General features: G+C 35.2%; 1 protein-coding gene across 5 annotated transcripts in view; it reads left to right on the forward strand.

The window, feature by feature from the left end:
* Positions 1-15,649, forward strand: part of LOC127968966 (cytohesin-1) — a 57,342-nt gene that overhangs the window by 21,032 nt on the left and 20,661 nt on the right. Inside the window, exon 1 of one of the 5 annotated variants that reach the window (XM_052570471.1) lies at positions 6,352-6,593. The exons of 2 other annotated variants lie outside the window; for them this stretch is intronic. In XM_052570471.1, the coding sequence (XP_052426431.1) occupies positions 6,566-6,593 (28 nt within the window). In that variant the 5' untranslated portion in view covers positions 6,352-6,565. 2 more of the 5 variants (XM_052570475.1, XM_052570474.1) reach the window with 2 other exon arrangements.

Raw genomic sequence — 15,649 nt, forward strand, 5'->3', positions numbered from 1 at the left:
AATAATGTCAGTAGATTTATGTCATATCTATTACTATATGTATTTTCTAATTACTAGAACGTTGTGATCAATCAATTTTTATAACTGGTTAATGTTCAAGAGCTATTCAGTGTTTCAGTCCTGCTTTGGCTGATAATATTGTCATATCCTATTTCAATTTTGCAGATGTTGTCAACTTATAAATTCATTAATATACAGCACTGAGATCTGTTTGGCATTAAGTAACGGGACTTCAGAGTTAGCCGGGGTGAGTTTAGTGTTAAGGTTGTAAGGTGGAAATGATATTTAAATGTATTCACGAATTGTGATGAAGTCTCGCATCTGCTTCGCGTTAAACAGAAGACTCTGTGTGCTAGAACTGGCTTCTGCTGCACACACACACACACACACACCCAATCGGAATACAGAATCAGCATAGTAAATCAGAGGAGTCTTGTCCGTGTTTTAGCTGTGTCTGCTGGGTAAAGCAGCGTCAAGTAAAGGCACTGCATCTCCCCAAGGAGTCTCACCTCATTTCACTTCTCTAGTCTGTTCTCCTGCTCAGATGTGTTTCCTGCAGTTTCAGAGAGCAGGGGTCCTACATCAGAGTTCAGATAACACATACTTTCTCTTCAAAGGCAGCGTTCTTTTTTTTTTTTTTTTTGCTCATGTACACAGATCAAACAACAAACACATTTTTAACTTATATATATATATATATATATGCATCAAACCATCTATACACTTTTTATCTTTTCAGTGCACCTGTCGTACTAAACTCTCCCATGTCTTTTCTGGGTTTTCTCTTTAGTAATTTTTTCTATCATTTATATAAAGACCTGAAGCTGTGGTTTTCTTTATAATTTTTTCTCCTTTTCCATAATGCAGAAACATCTTTGAAGAAGCCATGATTGCCCCTAAAAGTATGAACACTGTGGCACAATCAGAATATTGGTATGTTAGTCTGACTGAACCAGGCCACACAACAACATAGACTCAGCCAATGGTGTGGATTTGGGGCGGGGCTAGCTGTTTGATTGACCAATAGGAGGCAAGGAGAATGTTTCAGAATTTGTTTTGTTTTGGGGCTGATTTACATGTAAAATGTATAAATGAATTCAACATAATAAATAAAAAATAGTTTAAGAATGCTTCTACTTTTAAGTATTAAAAAATAGGGTCACAATAGGGTCAAATAGTTATACATTTATAAAAAAGTGTTATATTATGTATACTATATATATATATATATATATATATATATATATATAAAAAACATGGATAGAAATTAACAATTGTAAGAAGATTCCCATTCCTTAAAATGGGATTATTGTAACATTTAGTAGTATTACAAATTATTATATTATGTATTCTCTTGCTTTAAAATAAAATATAAAATAAAAAATAAAATATTTATTTTTTTATTAAAATAAATTCGCTGTTTAAACATCATCCACATTCTTAAAATATTTTTTTTTATGCACAAGATGGTTTTTATCCTCGCTTATATGTTATCCTTTATAACTTAAGAATTCCATGCTAATTCATTATTCACAATTGTAACTAGTATGTTCCTATGTTTCATTATTTCTCTCTGACTTTGGGATGAAATATAACCTGGAAATGTTTTCATGTGTTTTACCCGTCTCCTTCTGCAGTGACTTTCAGTAGCAGCCATGTGCCATTTCTGTGAGGCATGAAGGAGGAGAGCCCAGGAAAGTACATGAGGTGACAGAAAATTACAGAGAAAAAGAGAATGTACCGAATTTGCTGGAAATGTGAGGCCTTTGAAAAATTACATAGCACGAGCACTAATATTACCTCAGGGTCAGTTATTGTGTTATTTTTGTTTGGCAATGTTTTCTTGCCCTGTTTTCCTGCTCATGCAGTGCAGAGAGGGAGGGAAGAACATTACATTTCTATTCTGGATTAGGTTTTGAATGAACAGCTCTCTCTTCCGACTTTATCACTCCAATGCTTTTCTACCAAAATAGCTTTAATAAAAGATAATCAAGCCTTGATAGAGATTATTATAAAGAATTTAGCGATTACAAAAATTATATGTTCATTATTTTCTAATCCAGCACCAGATTTACTGTGTGTACTTTTATATTTCAGTGCTTTTAACTGTGGTAAACAGATGCAATTTAGGTCTTGTATGCAGCCATTCTACTCTTTGGGTTAAGATTAGAACCACATTAGATGTTTGCTAACGATGTTAAGTTTAATTGTAGCGCCTTCTGGTGGAATAAATATGATACTGCTTAACTTATTGCGTTATACAATGTTTTTATACAGTTTTGTTAAACTCTGTATAAATGTTGAAAAAAGAAAAGAAAAAAAATATGAAAGCAACATGATGCATTCAGTTAAAATTAAATGATTCTTTGTTTAGCCAATTTGGAATTCATCATTCAGTAAATGCACAAATTTCTTTCTCTCAGCTAATCAATTCTGGGCAGCTAAAGTTTATTGTTCAGTACATTGTCAAATTTTCATTCACACATAGATAATGCAATGCGGATTCTGCAATCTCTGCTTCTGAAGAAAAAAACATCTTGCAGTGCAGTGATAAAATGTGCAATAGCCTTATACTGATGCACGTGGACCTTAATAATAGTGACAGTCAACAAACTGTCATCTGCAGTAAAAAGATGACTAACTAATAACAATGGAAACAACCAACGTAAGCATAATCAACAAACAGCAAAGCAATAATCGTGTAACAGTAAACATAATTTATTCATGCTGCACTGAATGCTCGGAGATTGCAAAGCCTTAACAAATCATAAAATATGGTTCAATATGAAACTGTTTGTTCACACAGCTGTATTAGTGAAGCTAGGATCAAATTTTAGTGGAATATTCTCTCTAATGTAGAATTCAAATCTTATTTGTGACTCGAATAGCCTTGCATGGTATATAATATACATTATAATAATTTCAAGGTGTTTCAATGTCTTGCGTCTTGTTTCATCTTGAACCGTACTTGTTTGGTTTGTTTTCTGGTTGGGTTTGCCTTTATTTGAGGTTAAAGAAAGTGTAATGGACTTTTGTGCCTTATGATCATGTGACTCATGTTACTGTGTGTGTCAGTTTTGTGGCACAGTGAATGTGTGTGCTCATTAGGAGTAGAGGACGTGATTTGTTTTTGACAACTTCCTCTCACAGTGCATATGAAGGTGACAGTAGAGGAGTCGCTGCAGGGAAACATTCTGAGACACTTTATTGCTGTGGAAGGGGAGGTGAGAGGATGCTAAGGGGCAGATCTTGTGCAGCTGTTAGTGCTAGACTACATTGCTGGCAAGGGCCATTTCAGTGTCACCATCAATAAATATTGAAACTGTGACAAGTTATGGTGCATTATTATAATGCACATCAAATAATTAATTATGAACATTTTCCCAGGTTAGATGAGAAAAGCTTGTGCTGCCAAAAGTGTAATAGCAATTCCATTGAAGAGAATTTTGTTATGAAACATAATATTAGGAAATGCTTCAAATCTTGAAATCATCTTCTCACTACGCAGTGAGTGCCATGGAAACAGAGTTAAATTTAAACTGTAAACACTTTGACTTCTATTCAATATGCTTGGGGGTATTTTGCTTCTATTTTAATATTGTTTTATTCAAAGGATTTTATTGTCTTTGTATTTCTCTCTCTGTGTGTGTGTGTGTGTGTGTGTGTGTGTACATGATCGTGGTATTGTTATGAATCAACCCACACATTTAAACTATTTTGCTTAGAATTAGAAACTTAGTAAGCACTTGTTGCCATGACAACTGAAAGTTAACAAGTATCCAAGCATCTCAGTATTGTCAGACATTTTTCAGTCCTGTAATTCTCACATTTTTTTCGATCACTAAACAAGTCACTAATTTTCATTAAGGCAACATTTATTTTAATATTGTTCATTTTTATTGTCATTTAAAATAACAGTTTTCTGCTTTTTGATATATTCTAATATTCCTGAAGTGCAATATAGTGCATATAAATATATATATATATATATATATATATATATATGTATATATATATATGTATATATATATATGTATATATATATATATACCTGAGTATAAGTCGCATCAGTCCAAAAATACGTCATGACGAGAGAAAAAAAACATATATAAGTCGCACTGGACTATAAATTGCATTTATTTATAACCAAGAACCAAGAGAAAACATTACTGTCTGCAGCCGCCAGAGGGCGCTCTATGCTGCTCAGTGGTAGACTAAGGAGCAATAAGCAGCATATAGCGCCCTCTGGCGGCTGTAGACGGTAATGTTTTTCTCTTGGTTCATTTCTCTTGGTTCATGTCAAATTAATTTTGATAAATAAGTTATAGTCTTATAGTCTGGAAAATACGGTAGTTCATTTATTTTATGTATTCATATATTAAATAAAATAATAATTATTATTTTTTAAAATCCTGAAACTTTATATTACCATGAAGAATAGAACCAAAATGACCCAGAATTGATGCATTTAATCAACAGTAGGCTGGCGTGTAAGTGGTAACGTGTTGAATTATGTGTCTGGGAGAAGTAAAAGCAAGAGTGTGTCATTATGGCAGTCTGCTACTTGAGAACAGCATGATTTTTCCTCAAGTGCTAGCTTGTGAATATGTCTTGATTTGTAAAAGAAAGTGTCAGGTACATTTTTCTAAAACTCAAAAACAGCAAAAGCATACAGGTGGGTTTATCACGGTGGGCCTCTCTGCAGTTTCTGCTTTAGTCCGTGAGGTGGAAGACAAGAGGAGCACTTATAGCACTAGTAGATTTGCTTTGACATACAAGCTTTCTTTTCTTTAGTATTAAGCCAGCAAGTCACTCCCTTTTAAACATGGAAATAATCATGAAATGTCTATCATATCCAGCTGACAAAGACTGTGACTGCAACCTCAGTGTTTTCCCCATGAAAACACAATTCATTTCATTACTAAACTACTTTTTGGCTGATTATCTTTGAGGAAGATTCCCTGTTTGATTTATAGTTTTTAGTCTTTTCTCAGCCCACTTGTTAATAACTCCGCATTCATTTTACTGGTAAACACCAGGCTGCGCTCAATAGAGAGCAGCTGGCATTTGTCATCCACACTCTCTTCTCTGATGTAACACACACACACAAAACTACATGAGAACGATGTATTCCTTGTGCATCTAATACTGTAGACACCGGCAATAGCTGCATCAGATTTATGAATATGAGATGACGAAAAAGATGCATGCTTTTTCCAGTAAGGAAAGTAAAGTTTGCAACTCCAGGTGCTGATGTTCAACTTAAATTCACACTTATTAAAAACTTTGATGTACTTTTGTTGGCTCTTTAAGGTCTCAAATTAGTTCCACATTTGTTCTTCAGCAGTCTTAAAGGGTCAGTAAACACCCAAACAAAGGGCTTGTTCACGTAGTGCTCGGTCATCCTGTGTTGAGGATAATCAGCCATCGGTCACGGTTAAGATGTGACCAATATCCTCCTAGGGCCGAGAAGAGAAAACAAGCCTCTGTGTGTAAAAGTACCTGGAAGGCTTGAACATCCCTCAAACTTCTTGAGTCTCTTCCGTCGGCTCTCTTTCTATCTTTCAGATTTTTTTAGGCTGCAATTATAAACAGACCAAAGATTTATATGCAGTCCTCCAAATGACTAAACATAAATGTAAATGTAAAACAGTTTTTAATATTTTTGTGGACTCTATGATGCATATTTTTCAAGATGTTTTTGTGAATAAAAAGTCCAAAACAACAACATTTTCTTTAAATATATTTTTTTGTAACCGCATAAAAATCTTTACCTGTCTTTACTCTTGATCAATTTAATGTGCCCTTGCTGAATTTGAATGGTGGTGTATTTATAACTTATATATATATATATATATATATATATGTGTGTGTGTGTGTGTGTGTGTGTGTGTGTGAACAAAACACCATCAAAGCAAAGTGCACAGACTGAATTTTGACAGTTTTATTAGTTGCTTGTTAAAGACACAAATTGAGTATAGAGCTGAAACCAAGCAATAAAAAGTCATACCATTATGTTTTGTTATACAGTATATATAGAATAGCAATGTGTGTTACTTACAAACGACAGATTTAAGGAGTTTGTACAGTCCTTTTTTCCAATGCATAAACCTTTCCTCCCACAAGTTTCAGAATTGCCTGCCACCCTGAATGAACTGCTTTTAGAAAGATCAAGAAAAAAGCCACATGTGTGGGTTGTTATATTGCCATACTCCCTGAAATCTCCTATCATTTTTAAGCTTTTATAAATTGCTTTTCGGTAAATGTTTAAGTGTGTGTGTGTATGTGCACGCGCAAAAAAAAAAAAAACATAGCTTGACGCTGATTGGTTCGTCGTCGCCAGGACACGCCCCGTCTGCGGAGCATGAGGGTTTCAGACAGTGATATCCGGTCTCTGCTGTTACTGCGAATACTTTTTAACAGCCTTTTCATCTCAGGTTTTTTTAGACTTGGTTTTCGGTTCAGTTCAAAGCAGTAGTCCTCAGGTTAAAGTGTAAAAGGTCTGTTACACCTCCAGCAGGGATTTGCTCCGGACACAAGTGTAGCGCATGAGCTCGCTGTGATCATGGTGCTGAAATCTGAGGATGGAATCGGTGAGTGGATCTCATAAGTTTTCATATTTGCAGTGGCCAATGGTGAGATATAGTTTACATATTGTGTCTCCTATCATTTGGGCTGTTAATGGAAACGGAGTCCATTGATATGCAACAGGTCCATTCTTTCTGAAGGGAAACGTGTAACAATGTTTATGAATGAATCATTCGTTCGATTCGGATCATATTTGTGAATCGAGTCATCCGTTGTGCTGCGTTTTCCAACAGCAGCGTTCCGTCGTTAGTGTTCACTGGAACTTTTGGGAAACACACCACTGAAATATTATTTCACGCTGTTTTTTATTTTTTCGAGTCAACATCACAATGAATAGTGTCTTTCGAACATGTTCGATTTGTGAACCGAGAACCAATGCTTGAGCTGATAACGAGAGACAATTTGACTCGCTTGGTGAAAAGTTATTGTATTGCATGAATAACGTACTTACAAATAAAAGTTACAGGAAATGTTTTTATTGTAAATAAACGTAACTGATTCCGCAATTTTTTTTAACTACTGTTTGAAATGAACAATTGCTAAAAATGCACAACAGTGATGCAATCAAAGAAAGAGTTGCTCATTTTTTATTAAAAAAAAAAAAAAAAAATAGTAAAGTAGATGTGGTTTTTAATGTTTGATTGGACAATCTTTTTATTACTCTTTGCTTCTCTCCCTTTTGTCCATTCAGATGTGAGTTATGTATGTGCGGACACAGAGCCCCTCAGTCTCATATCAGACAAACAGGATGCTCTGTTCAGAAATAGCATGGTCACACTGCTGACAGACATAATGAACCGATGAGAGAGAAATAACAATGCCCTGATGTTGCATATCAGTTTGTTAAATAATGCTTATTTTCAGCTTTATTATCTTGATTTAGGTTTTATTCTACAATATTTTTTGGATAAAACTGGATTAAGCCTTCATTTCAGCTGCAGTTAAAGCAACAGTTTTACACAACCTTATTTGTATGTAGATGCCTGGATCGCGCAATAGTAATCACATATTAACTGAATTTAAATTTTTTCTTGTGGAAATGTTTTTTATTTGATTGCAAAATGCAGAGAAATTTTGAGCAACTTTAATTAATGTGGATGTAGGCTTTTTTTTCGGTAAGGAAACCAAAGGTTGTCTTGCTGAGCTTTTGAGCTATGAAAACAGGTTGCTGATGGTAGAAAACTGGCCAGACGTGATTGTGCTCGGTTTGCATTTATATTGTGAGCAACTACTTTTAGGGAAAACTGGACAGTATAAAACAGAAACCACAACATGGCTGAATGCAAACACGTCCATGAAGGAGAGGCATGTTTGCTCTTTGCCTTTTTTATTGAGGTTGAAATAAGAATAAGACTAAAGCGGAGCACAACAATAAAGTCGCTTCTTCTTTCTGTTCCTTTTTTCCTCTAAACATGTCTTTCAGTATTTTTTTTAATGTTTCCCATGTTGTTTTTCTGTAGTTAAACTTTTTATTGACCTGTAAGTTGTAAAACTTGCTGACAGTTTTGCCAAATATAATGCACCTGTTCTGTTTAAAATAGATTTTAAATAGATTTCATATATTTGTGTACATTTTGATTGAATATTGATTAAACATTCTCAGTTTAAAGTTTATCATAATTTGTCAAAAAATTTATTTCTACACCTTTCTATAATTATATCGGCCATCAACAACCCTGCTTTGCATTCTAAATATTAACAGTTTTAACCATTGAACATTTCATATTCACACATGTAAAAATTTTACATATTATTTTTTAAACATATTTTTTTTATATAATGTTTTTTTACTTTGGGTCCATAAGATTTAAACAAATATTTAATGCTCACCAAGTCATTTGATCAAAAATGTGGTTAAACAGTAATACTGTGAAATATTACCATTTAAAAGTACTGTTTTGTATTTTAATATATTTTAAAATGTAATTTATTTCTGTGATGGCAAAGATGAACTTTCAGAAGCCATTGCAGTATCACATGATCTTATAGAAATCATTGGTGCTCAAGAATAATTGTTTATTATTATTAGCAATGTTTTACATATATATATATATATATATATATATATATATATATATATATATATATATATATATATATATATATATATATATATGTGTGTGTGTGTGTGTGTGTGTGTGTGTGTGTGTATATATGTATATATATATATATATATATATATATATATATATATGTGTATATATATATATATATATATATATATATATATATATATATATATATATATATATATATGTATGTATGTGTAATGAATAATTGTGTAATATAATTTAGTGAAAATTGTGATAAATGAAATGGCCTCTAGAAACCTTTTGTGACACTAAATGCCTTTACTGTCAGTTTTGATAAATATAAGGTATCCTTGCTGAATAGAAGTGTTAATTTCTTTAAATATATATGTATATATATAACTTAATCCAACTTCTTAAATATAGAGTACATTGAAATAACACATGGGGCAAAATTCTGTACAGCCACAGTGTGGAGCTCTTGAGTGTGCTGAAATGAGTGTGTGTGCTGGGGGAGGAGACAAGAGGAGAGGGTTACAGAGAGCGATAAAGAGAAAGAACATGAGGAGGAGAGGAGGGGGTCATTTTCAGAAACAGCAGAGTTTGTGCCGAGAGCAGAACAATCAAGATCTCAAACTGGCCAGCTCATCTTCCAGTAGCATCACTTCCACTCACACATGGAGCGCTGGAGATCACTGGAAGATCTTGTGAGTTAGGCTTCTGCTGGTATTTCTGGGTGACAATAACACATGAAGGTGCATTTATTCAGCTTAATGGATTAAAAAAAAAAAAGTACTGGGAAGCTGGAATTGTGAAGGCTTAGAACTGTCATTCAGCACTACAGGATTACTTCTCACAGGTACATTGCTATTTATATTTTTGGGCATTTTCAGTCATTTGTCGACATTCATAATTTGACTAATTTCTTAAATGTAGCAGTGCATGTGCCACATCTTATAAATCGAATGCACACTTGAACAAACCAATGGCAGTTTCTGTCGCAGGCCTGTGGATGGCTTTTCTCCTCACTAGTTCAATAGTCATCATAGATTGAGAGTCAGTGTGTCATCAGGAAACTCGTGGCAGCCACAGGACTTGTAGCCTGTTTAGATGGAGGCTTTGTATGAGCTTCTGGGATGAGTTGATACGCTGTTATTCTGATCTGTGGCTTGTGTTCTTCAGCTGTCTTTCTTATCAGTGTTTTTACAGAGACAGTACTTAGAATGAGCAAGTGGTGGGTGTTCTTGTATTAACTGATGTTTGAACCAAGATACTTGATAGTTGTGCTTTTGTGGTATATATTGGTTCTGTGGCATAACATACTAAGCTGCCTTCTAAGGCCTTAAACCAATGGTTTCCAATTCTTGTCCTGCAAATTAACTTTCTGCCAGCAGGAGGCGCTTTTATAGCGGAAGAGGTAGAGGTTTCTCCGGTAATGCTGTACACAAAGCAGCGCTCTGTTCACAAATGCTGCTTTATCAGGCATTACAGGCAAGATGAAATGAAAATGACATCGAAAATGTTTCTGTTTCCTTCTGAAATACAGTGATATAAAAACATCCCGTGCCGGTTATTGATTTTTAAACATGCAGTGCTCATGTTTATTCAACAAAGCCAAACCCATAAGACATTCTTTCATCTTGGGAACACAAATTAATATTTTTTTTGATGAAATTTGAGAGCTCTCAGACCCTTGATACAGAAAGGGTCCTACCACGGTCGAGACACAAAGCTCCAGACTATCATTTGGGGGCAGTGGCACTAGCGCCCCTAAGTTCTAGCGATGGTGGCTTCAGGGGCAGATTTGGTAGCGCTGCTGGGTTGGTATGTGACGTATTCAAAATAAAGATCATTTAGGTCATTTAATCATAAAATTACTATTGTTTTTCATTAATAAGTGCAGTTATTAATAATATTTCACATTCATTTGTTTATATTTCTTTTGTTTGTTTATACAGGACAGTAAAGCAATAAGCTTGAGTTAAGATGCATACAACATTTACTTTTAACAACCGTAACAGGTGCAAAATGTACTTTTTATATACAGAAAATATATATCTTTCCCTCTTATTAAATGTACCGTTATTTTTCGAGCATATGGAACTGACCAACTTCAGTGATTGTGTGATTTAGTAGCAAATTGAAGAAAAGTTTGACTTTTCTTACTTTATACACACAAAAAGTGTAAAATTCGGACAAAATCTGATTTCTTGATGATTTGATATTTTATAATAGTGATTTTATAATGTCAAAATATAGAGAAAAGGTAGAAATAAATGACTTATATGCCAATAAATGCTCCTCTGCTGCTGTCTACTGGTTATAATTGTGATTTGATTAATTATTTTACATAAGTGTTTGTTTATCACAAAGTAGGCTATATTTTGTTCATCCTATTAAAAATAACATTCAAACTGGATCATCATAGAGCTTTAAAGTGCTGGAAATAGTTGTGTGAAATGCTTGAAAGTCATTAAAAAAGTGCTTGAATTTCTCTCTCAAAAAGTTGTACAAAATCTGAAATGAATGATACAATGTATTGTACTGTTTCTATCAGAACACCATAGTTACAGTTAGCGTCACCACTTCTGGATTCCTGACATATGTCAGCGCCGTTTATAACAGAGATTTATAGGTGCTGCTGGTCATATAATTAGAATATCATCAAAAAGTTATTTATTTGATTTATTTCACCAATTCCATTCAAAAACTGAAACTTGTATATTATATTCATTCATTACACACAGACTGATATATTTCAAATGTTTATTTCTTTTAATCTTGATGATTATAACTGACAACTAAGGAAAATCCCAAATTCAGTATCTCAGAAAATTTGAATATTGTGAAAAGGTTTAATATTGAAGACACCTGGTGCCACACTCTAATCAGCTAATTAAATCAAAACACCTGCAAAGGCCTTTAAATGGTCTCTCAGTCTAGTTCTGTAGGCTACACAATCATTGGGAACACTGCTGACTTGACAGTTGTCCAAAAGACAACCATTGACACCTTACACAAGGAGGGCAAGACACAAAAGGTCATTGCAAAAGAGGCTGCCTGTTCACAGAGCTCTGTGTCCAAGCACATTAATAGAGAGGAGAAGGGAAGGAAAAGATGTGGTAGAAAAAAAGTGTACAAGAAATAAGGATAACCACACACTGTAGAGGATTGTGAAACAAAACCCATTAAACCATGTGGGGGAGATTCTCAAAGAGTGGACTGCAGCTGGAGTCAGTGCTTCAAGAACCACTACACACAGACATATGCAAGACATAGATTTCAGCTGTCGCATTCCTTGTGTCAAGCCACTCTTGAACAACAGACAGCATCAGAAGCGTCTCGCTTCAAAAAGGACTGGGCTGCTGCTGAACGGTCCAAAGTTATGTTCTCTGATGAAAGTAAATTTTGCATTTCCTTTGGAAATCAGGGTCCCAGAGTCTAAAGGAAGAGAGGAGAGGCACACAATCCACGTTGTTTGAGGTCCAGTGTGAAGTTTCCACAGTCAGTGATGGTTTGGGTTGCCATGTCATCTGCTGGTGTTGGTCCACTGTGCAGTGTATACCAGGATGTTTTAGAGCACTTCATGCTTCCTGCTGCTGACCAATTTTATGGAGATGCAGGTTTCATTTTCCAACAGGACTTGGCACCTGCACACAGTGCCAAAGCTACCAGTACCTGGTTTTAGGACCATGGTATCCCTGTTCTTAATTGGCCAGCAAACTCGCCTGATCTTAACCCCATAGAAAATCTATGGGGTATTGTGAAGAGGAAGATGTGATATGTCAGACCCAACAATGCAGAAGAGCTGAAGGCCACTATCAGAGCAATCTGGGCTCTCATAAAACCTGATTTATAGATTAATAGATTTAGATTAATACTACTTTTAGAATCATGTTTTTTAGTCAACTTTTTAAAATTTCAATTTTGTTGCAGTGGATAATGGGATTGTGTGATTTCTTGACAGGCTTTCTGCTCACTAAGTTTGAAACCAAAACTGGGGTTCTCCTGGATTCAGGATAATTCGGAGCAGACATGGTTAATAAGAGATGTTTGGCTAGCTTTTTTCTTTGGAAAACAACCTCTGTGTTCCACATATTTTCTTTGGTCCTTTACAATGTCCAACTGACAGCATGTAGCCAGTGTCTTGATTAATGATGGAACATTCCTCTGCCCCTGCGGTGTGTGTTTGCAGGGGTGACACGTCTGGTATTTAGTGAGTGTGTTGAATTGACCTGGTCAGCAGAGACAGTATGTTACCCATGGTGTCTTAGCTCATGCCTTGGGTTGGTTGTAGCAGAATTCTTAAAATAAAATGAGATAAAATGGGCAAATGTTGTTGTATAATTGGTTTGTTTGAATGTAGAAAGTTTCATTTATAACTTTCTTCTTCCTGTTTTTCCATACATAATGGTATTAAAAAGTAGCATATACTTTGCAGTGTAGTCATTTGGTGGCTACGTGCACATGAGCAGTGGTTCGCGTGATTACGGCCTGCTCTGACAGTCACATGGCTGTGCTGGGAGAGATCTGCAGGGTGATGCACTGCTGTGAATGTGCCAAGAGGTGCCACCGCTAGTGACATTGAGCCAGAGCTGGATCACATTATCCAGAAGTGCTTGCCCTAGTTTGATATCTTGTTTTAGAAATGTATCTGGCACTTAGAGGCTGTGATGATACAGTGATTCCACTAAGAATCCATCTTTTAACACTGTAATTAGCCTACTAGCCTTTGACTTCTATCATGCACCTTTTTTTTTCATTTGAGTACTTCAGTTACTAACAAATATTCTTATTTTAGTTAGTTGCAAAGACAACCTTTTTATAAAAAAAAAAAAAAGATAATACATATGTGTGTGTTCTCTTTTATGTCTGTTCACAACCTTCTCTCTAACCAGTAGTCATACAGTATGTTGCCATACACAACACCATAAGGCACAACAAACCAAGACTTAAATGCCATAAATGAAGAAGAAGCCATTTCATAGTACCCTTCAATTAAGCTGTAATGCTGAACAGAGGTCTGAGGCAATACCCAAAACATAAAAGCCCACAAGAGACACCCCACCTCCCATAAAACTGCAGCCACGTGGCTTGCGAACTCTTCGACATAAATTTAGAACGGCTTCTCCCTGAAGATTTATATGCTCAGATCAATGTCAAAGGAAGACGCGTGTCTCTGCGGCAGTGGCACCTGCCTGCGAGTTCGGACCAACATTTGACTTGGAAATTAATGGTAGCTTTCACGGGGTTGAGAGGATTCCAGCTTGGATAAAAAACGGCCCAACATGGAATCAGGGATACCCAGCTTCAGCTTATGAATTTGGACATCTCAAGCCAGAATTGAAGCTGCAGTATTGAGTTCATGAATAAACATGTTTGTATCAAACCGGCTACTGGCAACTGGTGTGATATTTGAATAGCTTGCTTTTATTCTCACTCTTAATTTACATTCATCAAATGATTTTGCTCTTTTTGACAGCGTTATTCATCTTGAGATTGAGGCTAAAGACCCTATGAAATCAGAATTTAGTTTATGTCTAGTCATTAATGCTTATTCTCCTAAAAGTCAACATAAAATTGCACATGTACTGTAATGATGTCTTTCTGTTCTTGGTTAGTTGATCAAACATATTAATCACTCATCCTTGTAGATTTTTGACCAGTCAGATACTCCCTTGCATGACAATATCCCACCCCAAATACCAACATCAACGACTTGTAAGTTGCAAATTATAGAATGTGAGTCTAACTAAAGCCTATTGGTATATATATAAAAAAAAGGAATTTGATATTTGCTTTTTAAAGAGATGAAGTCTGTCTTTATTTTTATTTTTTTACATTTTGTTCTCAAAAGCCTTACCTTGAGTCTTTTAATTGACTCCATCTTAGCTTGTTCTCTCAGCACACATGAATATTAAACCAGGACTTTGGCTTCTAATGATGCATTAGGAATGTGCTAATGAAATGCTAATGCAGCTTTAGCATAAACGCTGTGTTTGTGTTGTGTTTTCAATGGCAAGCGCATGAGGAAGCATTAGGCTCCTAACTGCCTGGATGTGTGCAGATGCATAATGGGCCTCCAATGGGTACCATTTGTAGTGTCATGTATATGTATGACGATACTCAAACGTCAACCTGCTGAGAGTTTATCCGTGTTTATCGCTGGCCCTCTGGCCACACTTTATTTGACTATATATTGTGGCGACTTATTTGAAAGCTCCCGTTAATAATGCTATCTACTCTGCAAGCAACTGTGCTGATTGTAATGCAGTGTAAACAGATTTGTTGATTATAATGGTTGCACTCCAGTTTTGTCACAGCATGCCACATTGCAGAAAGGGTGTAAACTGGTGTAAAAAAGGGAGTAATTGAGAAATCGTTTTGAAGTTCATTTTCATATTTCTTTTCAATAATCGTAGTGCAAAATATCCAAATACTGTACTGTGCACATTCTACTTAGAGCTGCATGATTCTGGATAAAATGAGAATCACTTTTTTTTTTGTCTCAAATAGAGAAATTGTGTGTGTGTGTGTATATGTATACACATATATATATACACACATATATACACACACACAAACACACACACAAATGAACAACAGATGGAACACATCTCTTGAATGAATGACACACGTTATTTAAAGTGTTACTTTCAAAAGAGGACTCCGTTTCGATTGCTACCATAGACATCAATGTTTATATATGAACTATAAACTTTCATAAAAGTTTTCCTATGATAATATGAATGACTGTAAGCCAGAAATAATACTGTGTAGTTGAAAAGATTTTTTGTGAAGCTGTTTCTTAGCCAAACATGGGAAATATCTGAATGGGCGAATCGTTGTCATTCAAAAATGTGATCGCATGGGTGTATAAATTGAGATTGCGATCTTTTAACGATTAATCATGCTGCTATAAAGCAAATGCCAAGGGTTCCTCTAAGATGGCTAGCACTTTTACATGTTTTAATAAATGAGGTGATTGAAAACATGAGATAGGCCTGGTCTAATATTGCTGTTGTCATTGG

The sequence above is a fragment of the Carassius gibelio genome, chromosome B12, assembly GCF_023724105.1.
Source record: "Carassius gibelio isolate Cgi1373 ecotype wild population from Czech Republic chromosome B12, carGib1.2-hapl.c, whole genome shotgun sequence".
Classification (NCBI taxonomy): domain Eukaryota; kingdom Metazoa; phylum Chordata; class Actinopteri; order Cypriniformes; family Cyprinidae; genus Carassius; species Carassius gibelio.